The sequence below is a fragment of the Gossypium arboreum genome, chromosome 7, assembly GCF_025698485.1.
Source record: "Gossypium arboreum isolate Shixiya-1 chromosome 7, ASM2569848v2, whole genome shotgun sequence".
Taxonomy (NCBI): Eukaryota; Viridiplantae; Streptophyta; class Magnoliopsida; order Malvales; family Malvaceae; genus Gossypium; species Gossypium arboreum.
In genome coordinates, this window is record NC_069076.1 from 91997624 (window position 1) to 92013547 (window position 15924).

At 29.9% G+C, this 15924-nt stretch overlaps 1 protein-coding gene across 1 annotated transcript; it reads left to right on the plus strand.

The window, feature by feature from the left end:
- Positions 1-927: 927 nt before the first annotated feature.
- LOC108479467 (polygalacturonase-like) lies at positions 928-15535 on the plus strand. Its single transcript, XM_017782090.1, has 4 exons — positions 928-997; positions 9871-9935; positions 14739-15047; positions 15224-15535. Exons 1-4 carry the CDS (start codon positions 928-930, stop codon positions 15533-15535), a joined length of 756 nt encoding a protein of 251 aa, XP_017637579.1.
- Positions 15536-15924: the final 389 nt, after the last annotated feature.

A 15924-nucleotide genomic window follows, 5' to 3' on the forward strand; every position in this document is an offset into this window, starting at 1 on the left:
TTTGAATTGTATGATACCGCCTGATGAACTAACGAAACATTTTGCAGCTAGTAGAGCCTGCCGAAATTCATGTACGCCTTATTCCGCTTATTATATGACTTATAGTTTGATTTAGAAAAACATGCTCTTAGGAGTAAATGCTTGTATGAAATATTCTGTATATGTATGGTGAGTATGGATGGTTGGTGTGATTTGTGGTTAATGTGTCGCTCGAAATTCAAGTCGGGCCGTCCTGGCTGAGTTTGGGGTGTCATATAGATCTTTACTCAATTATCCAAATTCAAGCACCATAAAAGGTCATAGTAGTTTAAGAACTTGATAACTTTTTTCAATTTAATCCTTAAATTTAGATTCCATTAAAGTGTCCTAAAATGATATTATTAAATTTTGCTATGCCATCACCTGATTTTTTAAATTAATATTTTAATATATTTCTTGTGTTTTTTAGATTTTAAAATTTTAGGTGATGGCATCATTGATTAAAAGTTTTACATCATCCGAATCGAAGTTGATGACAAAATTTTCCAATTTTGTCAAAGACAAATGTGGACCAAGATGAAAAAAATTTATTTCATTTAGGACTAAATATTGGTTTATCCCATCTTAGTAACCTTAATGAAAATATTGCCGCTTTGTTGATTGTAGGTTCCGTTAAATTATTGTGTCTACAATTTAGAAACATGAATTGCATGAGAGACCTTATCATAACAGGATTATAACTCTTCTTAGGGATTTCCATCCCTCAATTATTCAACCAAAACTGAAACCCATCCCATCATGGCCTCGCTCACACCAATGCAACCTGGGTAAGTGTTTTTATTTTTAAAAAACTCGAATCCCATATTCTTCAATGATAAAAAGGGTAAAAAAAGTGAATGATTTTTGCAGTTCAATGCATTCGTGAACGCCGTGTTCTCATCGCCAGCTATGGTGGGATTGACGGTGGCGGTCATCTTAGACAACATGATAGAAGTGGAGAAATCGAAGAAATATAGAGGTATGCCATGGTGGGTTAAGTTTAGAACATTTAGAGGAGATAATAGGATTGAAGAATTTTATAGTTTGCCTTTTAATCTTAATAGGTTTTTTCCACCAACCTAAAATTCCCAATATTAGGCTTGGTAGTTGTATATATTTTACTGGTTTTTCCTTTGATAAATATGGGTAGTAGTAGATGACAATTCGTGTAATTTTTCAAAATATTTTTTAAATTATTTTTAATTTATATTATTTAAATTTTTATTTTTTATAAATATTTTTGTATTAGTGGCAAGAGTAATTTAAATATTAATTTTTAAAGTTCTCAACATTGCTATTAAAGTAAGCCTTAACCTTTCGGCGGCAGTGTGGTTGTTGACGATTATACGGCTGACAATCAATCCTCTCTTCCTCCTTTATCTTCCTTCTCGTTGAATTTTGTATTAGCCGGCATAGTATCTGCCTGTGGACGCCAATAAGATACGAATGAGCATCCTCTTTTTTGACATAATAATGCATTGCTTGGCTCCTCTACTAAGGGTTCGATTTCCCAGTTTGGGAGCTCTTGGGCATCTTTAGTTTGCCTATTTTTGCTCGAGCTTTTTGCATTTATTGGGTGCTTGAGGTGTGTCCATTGTAATAGCAGTGAGGGCATGACAAAACTCTACACATCAATGTAATACCCCATACCCGTACCTGAGACCGGGATAGGATGCGAGGCATTACCGAAATTTTCAGAATAATTTCAATTAATTTATATTATTTAGTATTCATGTTTCATGTTTCATGTAACATCCTTTTCATATATTCAATTCAAAATATCATATAAAATACGATACAATACTTAAATTGTTATATTTACATGCTCATTCGGGTATCCGAACCTACGACTAAATTGCGAAATACCAAGATTTAGGGCATATTGGTAATTTACCATTTTCCCAAATTTCACCCAATCTTAAATTGATAATTTCATTCAATTTATTAATTTAGATAATAAAACAATTTATTCCCTTCAATTTAGTCATTTTTGACATTTTACAAAATTACCCCTAAAGTTTTACTTTTATTCAATTTAGTCCATGAGCTTAAAACATGCAAATTAGCCATGCTAACTGAATATTTATATATATTTTCCTCCTCCTCCTCTCCATTCCACATCCTTAATGTATATAACATTCTTGTAAGTACGATTTCACAATTTACTTATTACTGCTCACATCAAGCTGTTCACACGAGTCATAGTCACTCAATTATTTATAATTCGAGCTACAGAGCTCAAAATTAATATCTGTAAATTTTTCATGAAACTAGACTCACATATAATTCCATCATAAAATTTTTAGAATTTTTGGTTTAGCCAATTAGTACAGTTTATTCATTTAAGTTTCTCCTGTTTCACTATCTACAGTTCTGACCTCTCTTCACTAAAAATTAATTATATCACAGTACAAAACTCGGATAATGTTCCCATTGATTTCTATTGAAAATAGACTCATTAATAATTCTAAGCATATAAATTTGAGACTCTAATTAATTTTTTCCAATTTTTAGTGATTTTCTAAAGTCAAAACAGGAGAACCCGAATTCATTCTAACCTTGTCTCACAAAATTCATTATATCTCATAATTTACAAATCCATTGCTTACACCGTTTCTTCTATGAAAAACTAGACTCAATAAGCTTTAATTTAATATTTTATTCATATTCTAATTCGATTTCTACAATTTATGGTGATTTTTCAAAGTTAGTCTACTGCTGCTGTCCAATATTGTTTTAGTTCAAGATGTTTATTACCAATTTTCCTCTAAATTTCACAGGTCATACAATTCAGTCCTTGCTCAATTAGCTCATCTATTAAGCTAATTTTTCTCAATTAAAATTTTATTCCATCATTCTAAACTATTACACAACCTTTGAAAATCAGAATTTTAACACTAAACCTTAATTCACAACTTTTTTACAATTAGGTCCTAAAATCAATTTCTATTGAAATTACTTGATAAAATCATCAAACAACAAAATCAAAGCTTCAAATTCATTTTATTTCGTCATAAACAGCTAACACTTATCAATGATAGCTTTTAATTTTGTTCATAAAATCAAAAACTAATGAATTAAACACTTGGACCTAATTGTAAAAGTCACAAAAACATAAAAATCTCAAAGAAAAGGGCAAGAATTGAACTCACATATGTCAAAGTATGAAAAACCAGCAGATTTCAGAGCTCCCATGGCGTTTTTTCTGAAGAAAAATGATGATATCTCTAGATTTTTCAAATTTGTCTTGTTTTATATGTTTAATTTGCAAAATTTCCCATTTTGCCCTTGTTTCTCCTTGTCTTTTTTGCTGATTTTCTTGCCCAACCGTCCAGCCCATACAATTTGGGTCCAATTTCCTTTTAAATCCCTCCTTTTTAATCACTTAAACTATTTAATCACAATTTAATAAATTTCGCACTATTTTCAATTTAGTCCTTTTAATTAATTGACTAACCAAGCGTTAAAATTTTCTAACTGAAACTTTAATACTAACTTAATAACACTCCATAAATATTTATAAAAATATTTATGGCTCGGTTCTATAAATCCGAGGTCTCGATACCTCATTTTCAACCAAATTTACTGATTAATTCTTTTAAAATCATAAAATTCACTAATTAAAATAATTCTTTTAAGTTCGCTTGGCCTATAATTATTATTTGTTAAAATTTCTAAACTTACTCGTCGGATTTAGTGATCTCGAATCACTGTTTCCGACACCACCTTAAAAATTTGGTACATTACAACTCTCCCCCTTTTAGGGATTTTAGTCCCTAAAATCTTACCGAAAAAGTTGCTTTCAATTCTAATGAAAAACTTCCACAAAATTTCTCAGAATCACAACCAATTAATCACAAACATCTCTTCCCAATAACCTTTAGACAGTAGCATACGATTGTAGACATATCATCAAAATCTCACTTATTCCCTCATAATTACAACTCTGGTAAGGGGGTGAGGTCGTAAAGCCTCTAACTTAACTCTAATAACTACACACATATGACTTGACATTCATACATAACATCATCATTTTCACATAATTCACTTCAAGAAAATTTATACACTTATATAGTCTATCAATATTTTCTGCCATCGACAATTTCAAACAATGAATTCACTTAGTTTAGCTCAATATCAACAATTAATCAATTTCAATCTTTTAAGTCCATTTATCACTTACCTTTCTTAATCAATTTAGGGAACTATTTCGGAATTGAGTACTTCGTTTTCATCATGCCATAGTAAAACTATGGTCTTGTACATAGTCACATATCACACACTGTAGCCATAGCCCAGCCATGGTCTTACACGAATCACATATCACATTGATGCCATATCCCAGATATGGTCTTATACGGAAGCACGTAATCACATATCTCTGATGCCATAGCCCAGATATGGTCTTACATAGATCACATATCATATTGATGCCATGGTCCAACCATGGTCTTTTCCGTCAATTCATCTTAGCCACTGAACGAAAGTACTCAAATCCGGTGTTCCACTTAATTTGTACTTTTATTCAAATATCATTTTACAACTATCACAGTTTAATGACATTCATATGCAATAATATACTATATCATTCATGAAATTTTCATATCACAACATTAAATTTAGCCATATGAACTTACTAATCATACTTATTCAACCAAGTGTACATAAACACACACTTATTCAGTTTTGAATAAAATTTACTTAATCAAACATGTTGGGCACATAACATCGTAGACATGCCAAACAGACACGGATAGTCTTATCATAATAGACATAGTCATCATAAACCAAAGAACATAAATTAAGGATAAATCATGATCGATAATTTACGAAATAAGAGTGATAGGAAAACCGAGATAAAGAACTCCAAAATACGATACCATACCAGAAATCCGAGAACATAACTCATACGAAAATAATAATAAATATCCAAATGATTTCTCAGAGAAAACCGGAAGAGACAGAAGAATAGTCTCATGTAAGTTTCACCATCGACTTCTTTTTCCAAACATAATAGAATTGAATCTCATATGGAGTGATAGGGATTTAACACTTAATAATAATAAATAATTTGAATTATAATAATATAATCGTATGTTGAGTATGTTTGTACTCGATTGGTATTACCATAATTCAAATTATAAATACTATAATAAATAATAGACATAAAACATGTAACAATATAAGTCATATGTGTTAATTATGCTTTAATTTCATATCTCGCAATAGTCTTTCATCAAATGGCATTATATATCATCTATATTATCTTTAATCAATTCATGAACCTTTGGTTCAAGGTTTCAATCTCATATCTCTATTTCAATTCACAATTCACATTTCTTTTCATAATTCCACTTTTCACACTTTCAATAGTTTATTCGATCAAATTCATTCGATTTTCTCATTTCATTTACTCAACCCTATTAACATAACTCTGGACTCGAGGCGGATACGGATCCAACCAAACACACCAAGATCGGCACATTGTGCCTAAAACGGTATGTAGTACTGATCGATATCGACACATAAGTGCTCGAAACGACACACGAGGTGCTCGATCGACACACAAGGTGCCTAAAATACGACACATAAAGTGCACGATCGGTATAGCCGACAAATCCGTACACTTCCGGTTCCTATGGCATGCCAATTATATCCGACTAGTCGACAAGTTAATAGGAATTCAATTCTCATTTCAATTTCACTTAATATTCATATTTACCCTATTAACAAGACGCGGATTTTGGCGGATACACGGATTCCATCCAAACCCACCAAAATGTCCAACCAAAACACACCAAGATAATCCTCCAAAACACACCAGTATCATATAATCCTCCCAAACAAACCAGAATAATATAATCCATCCAAAACACACCAGAATAGCACAAAGTGCCTCTTCGGATAAATTCGAAGAATATAAACATCAGCATATCCAAATCTCATCTCCAAATCCCTTCTCAAAATCCTATGGCATGCCAACTATATCCGACTCGATCAGAATGCAGTTAATAGGGTATTCAATTCACTTTCCGGTTTCAATCAATACACATTTCAATTAATCACATATTCATATCAATTTCATCACATTCCCAATCAATAAAATTTTCAAATATAACATATATCCAAAATTCTATTTCCACATCAATCACATATATCCATACAAATTCAATTCAATAGTAATACTTACCTTAAAATTTTACTTACTATACACATAAATTTAAATATAACATTTATTCATACCTTTATAAGTTCCGACTCATCATAATCTACTTTTGCTCATATATTTGAGTATCGCTTTCAAAATTATCGTAATTAGCTTGGTTGGGAAAGTATCTCTATCTTTAAGTAAAATAAATCTCATCAGAGTTAAAAGATATTACATTATCTTATCACAAGTTATATAATGGCATGTATTTCTAGACTTCACATATGCTACGTTCGGTCCGAGAATCGACTAAACCTTAGCTCTGATACCATTAAATGTAATACCCCATACCCGTACCTGAGACCGGGATAGGATACGAGGCATTACCGAAATTTTCAGAATAATTTCAATTAATTTATATTATTTAGTATTCATGTTTCATGTTTCATGTAACATCCTTTTCATATATTCAATTCAAAATATCATATAAAATACGATACAATACTTAAATTGTTATATTTACATGCTCATTCAGGGTATCCGAACCTACCTGACTAAATTGCAGAAATACCAAGATTTAGGGGCATATTGGTAATTTACCATTTTCCCAAATTTCACCCAATCTTAAATTGATAATTTCATTCAATTTATTAATTTAGATAATAAAACAATTTATTCCTTCAATTTAGTCATTTTTGACATTTTTACAAAATTATCCCTAAATTTTACTTTTATTCAATTTAGTCCATGAGCTTAAAACATGCAAATTAGCCATGCTAACTGAATATTCATATATATTTTTCCTCCTCCTCCTCTCCATTACACATCCTTAATGTATATAACATTCTTGTAAGTACGATTTCATAATTTACTTATTAATGCTCACATCAAGCTGTTCACATGAGTCATAGTCACTCAATTATTTATAATTCGAGCTACAGAGCTCAAAATTAAGATCCGTAAATTTTCCCTGAAACTAGACTCACATATCATTCCACCATAAAATTTTTAGAATTTTTTATTTAGCCAATTAGTACAGTTTATTAATTTAAGTTTCCCCTGTTTCACTATCCATAGTTCTGACCTCTCTTCACTTAAAATTAATTATATCACAGTACAAAACTCGGATAATGTTCCCATTGATTTCTATTGAAAATAGACTCATTAAGAATTCTAAGCATATAAATTTGAGACTCTAATTAATTTTATCCAATTTTTAGTGATTTTCTAAAATCAAAACAGGAGAACCCGAATTCATTCTAACATTGTCTCACAAAATTCATTATATCTCATAATTTACAAATCCATTCCTTGCATCGTTTCTTCTATGAAAAACTAGACTCAATAAGCCTTAATTTAATATTTTATTCATCTTCTAATTCGATTTCTACAATTTATGGTAATTTTTCAAAGTTAGTCTACTGCTGCTGTCCAATATTGTTTTAGTTCAAGATGTTCATTACCATTTTTCCTCTAAATTTCACAGGTCATACAATTCAGTCCTTGCTCAATTAGCCCATCTATTAAGCTAATATTTCTCAATTAACATTTTATTTCATCATTCTAAACTATTACACAACCTTTGAAAATCAGAATTTTAACACTAAACCTTAATTCACAACTTTTTCACAATTAGGTCCTAAAATCAATTTCTATTGAAATTACTTGATAAAATCATCAAACAACAAAATAAAAGCTTCAAATTCATTTTATTTCATCATAAACAGCTAACAATTATCAATTATAGCTTTTAATTTTGTTCATAAAATCAAAAACTAATGAATTAAACACTTGGACCTAATTGTAAAAGTCACAAAAACATAAAAATCTCAAAGAAAAGGACAAGAATTGAACTCACATATGTCAAAGTATGAAAAACCAGCAGTTTTCAGACCTCCCATGGCGTTTTTGCTGAAGAAAAATGATGATATCTCTAGATTTTTCAAATTTGTCTTGTTTTATATGTTTAATTTGCAAAATTTCCCATTTTGCCCTTGTTTCTCCTTGTCTTTTTTTTCTGATTTTCTTGCCCAACCGTCCAGCCCATACAATTTGGGTCCAATTTCCTTTTAAATCCCTCCTTTTTAATCACTTAAACTATTTAATCATAATTTAATAAATTTCGCACTATTTTCAATTTAGTCCTTTTTAATTAATTGACTAACCAAACGTTAAAATTTTCTAAAGAAATTTTAATACTAACTTAATAACACTTCATAAATATTTATAAAAATATTTATGGCTCGGTTCTAATCTGAGGTCTCGATACCTCGTTTTCAACCAAATTTACGATTAATTCTTTTAAAATCATAAAACTCACTAATTAAAAATAATTCTTTTAAGTTCGCGCTTGGCCTATAATTATTATTTGTTAAAATTTCTAAACTTACTCGTCGGATTTAGTGATCTCGAATCATTGTTTCCGACACCACTGAAAAATTTAGCTGTTACAATCAAGGCCTAACCTTCTCAGCCCATGATAGAGTTTTCAAATTGATTCTAACAGAGTATGATTTTATTTTGTAATTCATTTTTTTATTTACATTTTCTTTTGTACATTTATCCGAGATTGATCCTCAGTTGTAAATTTTTTTGTTTGAATGGATATTATTCTAAAAAAAAAAAAACTTACCATTGAATTGAAATAAAAAAAAAGCGTATTTGCATATTATGTTTATTCTTTAAAAAACGAAAAACAAAGATACTTAGTAGCATTATAACTACGCTTGTAGACTATTGTTGATACATGAAATAATTATATGAAATTACAATGAGACCTTGTATTCAAGTAATCTACCTGCCTCTTGGCTTGTGACACCAACTCAGTTAAGGCAAGCTCTATTTGTTTCATTGAAAATGGTTTGCGAAAAAAGATTTTCTACATTTTCCTGTGTTTGTTTCTTGCAAAACAATTTGGTCAATGGGAAATAACTTATAAGTCAACGAAAAATAAGCCATTTTTTCCTCTAGAATGACTTACCTTTTATGGGTGATTTTATTTTTATATAAAAATTAACTTAAGTCAAGCTCAATATTTTTATATTATTAATAAATTTTTATTTTAAAAATATTTAAAATTAATAAAATATTATAATTTTCAATATTATTAAACATACAAATTTACTTATCTATATCTAACCATATTATAAATTATTAATATAATATAAAAAATAAATTAATAATGGATAATTTATTCATCGTTTTTTATACACTACCTAGAACTACTCATAACTCGTCCCCAACCCTTCATATAGGAGAGCATTAATGCCCTCCAGCATGCTCGAACCCATGGTCTCTTGCATGTGCAACAATGTTGATGCCAATCGACCTAAGTCGACAATTTTATTCATCATTTTAATTTATATATAGAAACCTTAAATAGTTATATTAAGTCACGTGACACTTTTTACTATATCAAGTTTGTTGGCAAATTAACAAGCAAATTCCCTTCCAAGAAGAAAAAAAAGCGCTAATTATAGTAAGTAAAACTTGGTCATATTATTTACCCACGCTAATTAAAATAGAGAATGTTTAGTTGGTTGTAATTTGGCTTTACTCTATATAAGATGGTTTGAAACAAAACAAAAGACAGAAATCATTCTCTCTTTGAAGTAAATAAAAATAAAGTATGGCTATTCAATTTAATTTTGTTTCATCCATGTTAATACTATTACTTTTATCCATACCATCCGCTGAAAGTTAAGGAGGAGGAGGTGCTGGTGTTATTGATGTTGTTGCAAAGTTTGGTGCAAAGGCAGACGAGAAAACTGTAACTACTCGTTTTTCAATGGTGTCGAAAAAAGTGGTTTTGGAGTCACCAAATTCGACGAGTAAGTTCATAAATATTATTATTTAATATTTATGAGTCAAATGTAATTTTTTTAAAAAAAGTTTTTGATTTGATAATTTATGTTATATAAGTGATTTATTAAGTTCAAGTGGTTTTAGAAAATAAGGTAACGGGACCTTATTTTTATAAACCGAGTCGTAAATATTTTTATAAATATTTACAGAGTGTCATTAAGGCGGTATTAAAGTTTCGTTAAGAAATTTTAACGTTTCGATAGTTAATTAATTAAAAAGGACCAAAGTAAAAAAAAAAGTGCATTCCTGAGACTCCATTCCCGTAATTCGAACTCGTAAATGTTTTTAATAAATATTTATGAAGCTAGTTGTCTAGTTAATTAGGTTTCAATTAAGTGAATTTGCTTGAGTTAAAAGTAATTAGGTATAAGGATTAAATTGTATATAAAGTAAAAGTTGAATTATAGATTAAAGAAAAATTAAAGGGACCAAAGAAGCAATTGTGCCATTGCTTAAAAGGCATAATATAAATATTTATAAGTTTATTATATATATTATTATATATTCTTAATGTTTAAGTAAATATTATATATATATATATATAATATATTATATAATAATAAAAGAAAGAAATAAAAGAAAAAGAAAGAAAGAAAGAACAGAGAAGGTTAAACGAAATAGAAACAAAAAGAAAAAGGAGAAAGAAGGAAGCCATGACCAACGATTTTAAAGTTTCCAAGTTTAATTGGTCAGTTAATTTAGTTCTTTTTTCTTGTAATTTTTATATTTTTGAATTTCGGTATTAAATACTATTCGACCTATGTCAAAATTTTAGAAATTATCGAGTTTTTAAATGTTTTCTATGTTGAATAATTAGAGTATTAGGGACTAAATTGATAGATTTTCAAGTTAGAAATAAAAAAAGGATTGAATTGTAGAATAAATTGTAAATTTTGTGTAATAGGGACTAAATTGTGAAAAATTTGAAATTTAGGAATTTATGTGAAAATAGGGAGTTAAATTTAGTCTAAAGTGGAATTTGCATGAAAATAAAGAATTAAATGTGAAAAATATAAATTAGTCTCGTTTTAGGAGTAAAAATTGAAATATTTAATATGAAATTGAATTGTGTTGTATTGATGATTTTTAATTGTTTTAATTCCGTAGCTAACATCTTACTGGAATCCTCGACTAAAAAGGGAAAAACAATTAAGTCGACGAGAAATAGCTCGGAATTTCCAGTTTGTATTTCTATAATCTGAACTTAGTTATTAATTATTGTATTTTAATTTAATGTATATGGTAAGTGTTGAGGTAAGAATTATTGTGTTTTGCAATTGAAATGAATTGATTTAGCATGTGATGAATTTATTAAATTTATATTAATTGAATTGATATATATATATTGAATATATTGATTATTTGAATTGAAATGAATATTGGTTGTATTTGAAAAGTGAATTGAAACCCTATTAACTGTATCAGGCTGAGTCAGATATAGATGGCATGCCATAGGATTGGAAGAGTTTAAGGATTTCTTCGACTTCGAGTCGATGAAACACTGGGTGCCAATTTACTTCGGTTTAACCGATGAGACATTGGGTGTCAAATTATTACTTCAAATTATCCGATGAGGCACTGGGTGCCAAATTGGTGTGTTTTGGTTAGATCCGTGTATCCGTCCGAGTCCGAGTCATGTTAATAGGGGTGATTAAATGAAACGACACTATGATTAATATTGGATGGTATTGTAACGCCCCTAACCCGAATCCGTCACCGGAATAGAGTTACGGAGCATTATCGGAGTTACCGATTTATTTATCAGATATTTCATTAATCCGATATCTTTTCTTTTCCAAGTTCAAGTCTCGTATTCGAGTCATCCGGATCTTTATAAAGAAATTTGATCGTCGTTTTCATTTATTTCATGTTGTAATACATTCAACTAATGCTCTAAACAAAATTACCATTTTACCCTTAAACTTTTAATTAATGACGATTTCATCCTTAGGTTAAAATAAAATAAAATTCTTGCAATTTAATCCTTATTTCCAGGCGTTATTCTAAAAAAAATTGATAACAACCCATGAATTCTATAAAATATTAGAATTTTCCATAATTTCAACACTTTTCAATTTAATCCTTAAAACATGTTTTTCCACGATCTTGAGCTAAATTAATAATTTCATTCAATTTTGTAATTTTAAATAATAAAATAATCCATTTCATGCAAATTGGTCATTTCTACCATTTTTTTTACAAAATTTCCCATAAAATTTTACTTTTATTCAATTTAGTCCATGAGCCTAAAACATGCAAATTAGCCATGTTAGCTGAATATTCATACATATTTTCCTCCTCCTCCTCTCCATTCCACATCCTTAATTTATATAACATGCAACAAGTAACATTATCAATAATTTCACTATTTATATATATGTATATTCAAAACTGTCCATTTGCATCATAGTCACTAAATTATTTATATCTTAAGCTAAACAACTCGAAATTAAGATCCGATAATTTTTTATGAAACTAGACTTACATATATTATTACCATAAAATTTTAAGAGTTTTTGGTTTAGCCAATAAGTACATTTTATTCTTTAAAGTTACCCCTGTTCTGCTGTCTGACAGTTCCAACCCTTCTTTACTAAGAATTAATTATCTCATCGTACGAGATTCGGATGATGTTCCTGCTTATTTATATTGAAAATAGACTCTTTAATTATTTTAAACATATAAATTTAATTCCTTAATTATTTTTCTCCAATTTTTGATGATTTTCCAAAGTCAGAACAGGGGAACCCTAAATCATTCTGATATTGCCTCACAAAACTTATTATATCTCATGATTTACAATTCCATTGCTTACACCGTTTCTTCTATAAGAAACTAGACTCAATAATATTTAATTTCATATTTTATTCATCCTCTAATTCTATTTCTACAATTTTTGGTGATTTTTCAAAGTTAGACTATTGCTACTGTCCAAAATTGTTTTAGTGCAAAATGTTGATTTTCATTTTGCCCCAAATTTCACAGTTCATACAATTCAGTCCTTACTTAATTAACCCCTAAATTAAGCTAATTTTCTCAATTAATACTTTTCCTAGACATTATAAGTTATTTCATAACTATTGGAATTCATAATTTCAAACTTCAAACTCTTTTACAATTTAGGTCCCAAACATTCACTTTCTATTCAATTCTTTCAATAAAATCAGCATATAAACAATTTAAAACTCTAATTCCATGCCAAATCATCATATACTTCCAGCACATATTCATAGAAACTTTCAATTTCTTTCATAGACTCAAGAACTAATGAATTCAACAAGTGGACCTAGTTGTAAAAGTCACAAAAACACAAAAATTTAAAGAAATAATCAAGAATTGAACTTAATTGCAGTAAAAATTTGAAAAACCAGCTTAAGGGAACTCTTCCATGGTGTTTTGGCTGATGAGAATGCAGAAAAATAAAGAGAAACCTGGATAATTCCACTTTAGTCCTAGCTTTATTAAGTAAATTTTGCAATTTTGCAATTTTTCCCTTAATTCCCCTTATTTTCTTGCTGATTTCATGCCCTTGCCGTCCATCCCAAATATACCTTGGGTCTATTTACCTTTTAAACCCTCTTTCTTTTATCATTTAAGCTATTTAATCATTTCCTACAATTTTGCATTTGATACAATTTAGTCCTTTTTGTTCAATTAGCTATCAGTACTTTAAAATTTCTTGACGAAACTTTAATACTAACTTATTAACACTCCATAAATATTTATAAAAATATTTATGGCTCGATTTAAAATTCTCGAGGTCTCGATACCTCGTTTTTGATTCTAATTATTTTAATATATATATATTTTTTAGTACACTATTCACTATTTCAAAATTTTTCCTAACTTCACATTTAACTTATACTCACTAAATTAATAATATTTCCTACTCATTTTTTGGATTTAGTGATCTCGAATCACTGTTCCGACACCACTGAAAATTAGGCTGTTACAGGTATTATATGTGAATTGAAATGGGATAGTGAATTGAAATATATAAATGAAATGCATGAATTATGTATTCATGAAAAGGATAATATTATTGTTAATTGATATGTGGATCAAAGTGAGAAAAGCTATTATATAGCAAGTGATGGAAATTGAATATTGTATAAAATAATGTATTCAAGATTTGAGTATTGTATAGATTGTGTTATTATATAAATAAATATGGTTTTAAATGTTCAACTGTGCTTAATTTTAATTGTGCATATTATATTGTTTTATTTTTAATTATTCGAATAATAGAAATACCACTAATTTATACTCAGTGCACGTTTTTGTTTTCCGTGCGTAGGTTAGATGCTAAGTTTTGATCGTCGATTCAGCATCCAACAATGGTCCCGATCTCAAACGTGGTGACGTTTTTCCTTTTGTGTCATCATGTACCTAGGGTGTCTAAATATTAAACATTTTGTTGATTAATTATAAATGAGGTTATAAGTTTAATATTAGTTTGGTATATACATATGAATATTATATGATACGAAATGTTTAAAATTTATGTCTGTTTGATTGGTAAACCTCGGTAATACTCCGTAACCCGATTCCAGCAAGGGATACGGGTTGAAGGTGTTACAAAACAGATTTAAGTAAGGTAAGAAAAATATCATATAACTTTATAGTTAGCAGATAAAAGCATGCATATGCATAACTACTTTTCAAGTCTCTTATCTTTATATGTATCCTTTTTTTTTTTTGGTTTTAGCCATTGTTGGATGCTTGGAATGAAGCATGTTCCTCGACATCTCCGGCAAAAATTGTGATTCCTAGAGGGATATATTTTTTAAGTACAACTACCTTAGATGGTCCTTGCAAGGCTCCTATTGAGCTTCAAGTTGAAGGCACTGTGAAGGCTCCGGCAGACCCTGGTGCTTTCAAGGAGCCTAAATGGACTGCCTTCAATAGAATTGAAAATTTTAAATTTTCTAGCGGAGGAGTTTTCGACGGCCAGGGAGCCATTGCATATAAAAGGGAAGGTTGCGAAAAGCATGATTATCGTGATTCACTTCTTATTGTAAGTTCTTTTCTTATTGAAAAGTTATGACTTTTTTTTATAAATAGAATTAAGTAATAATTATTTTTTGTTTCATTATGAAATTAAATAGAACCTAAGGCTTGATTTTTTAACCAACGCAATGATACAAGGTATAACTACCAAAGACAGCAAGCAGTTCCACGTTAATGTTCTAGGATGGAAAAATATTTTTCGAACATTTCACTGTATCTGCACTTGGAGAAAGCCCAAACACAGATGGGATTCACATCAGGAGATCAGATGGGGTCAATGTTCTTAACACGGAGATAAAAATCGATGATGATTGTGTTTCAATTGGGGATGGGTCCAAAAATTTGGTTATCAATGGAGTAACTTGTGGACCAGGACATGGTATCGGTATTGGCAGTCTCGAATTGTTTAAAAATAAAGAACCTGTTGATGGAGTTACAGTAAAAAACTACTGTAACACCCCTCACCCGTTTCAATGCCGGAATAGGGTTACATAGCATTATCAGACTTATTACGCAAACAAACATACGTTTCTCATACATTTTTCCATTCCAAAAATAAATCATTCACAGTCATTCATATCGTCTCTAATACGAGCCTGCGAGGCTCAAAACATGCTTTAGGAGTGGTTCGGGACTAAACAAGTAACTCACAAAATTTTCAGAAAACTTAGAAAATTTTTCAAAATACAGGGGACACATGCTCGTGTGGCCCGACCGCGTGTCTCACATGGCCAAAGACACCCCCGTGTCACAGGCCGTGTGGACATTCGAAATGGGATCACATGGCCCTATCCCAGCCCGTGTAACTCTCTAACTTGGGTCACACGGCCAACCACACGCCTGTGTGACCAGCCCGTGTGCCCTTCGAAATGGCCTCACACGCC

Excerpts from the sequence above, each read along its gene's own strand:
- LOC108479467 (XM_017782090.1), top strand. The coding sequence starts at position 928 with ATGGTGGGATTGACGGTGGCGGTCATCTTAGACAACATGATAGAAGTG. Across the intron at positions 998-9,870 it reads GAAATCGAAGAAATATAGAG|GAGGAGGAGGTGCTGGTGTT; the intron begins GTATGCCATGGT and ends CTGAAAGTTAAG. Across the intron at positions 9,936-14,738 it reads CAAAGGCAGACGAGAAAACT|CCATTGTTGGATGCTTGGAA; the intron begins GTAACTACTCGT and ends TTTTGGTTTTAG.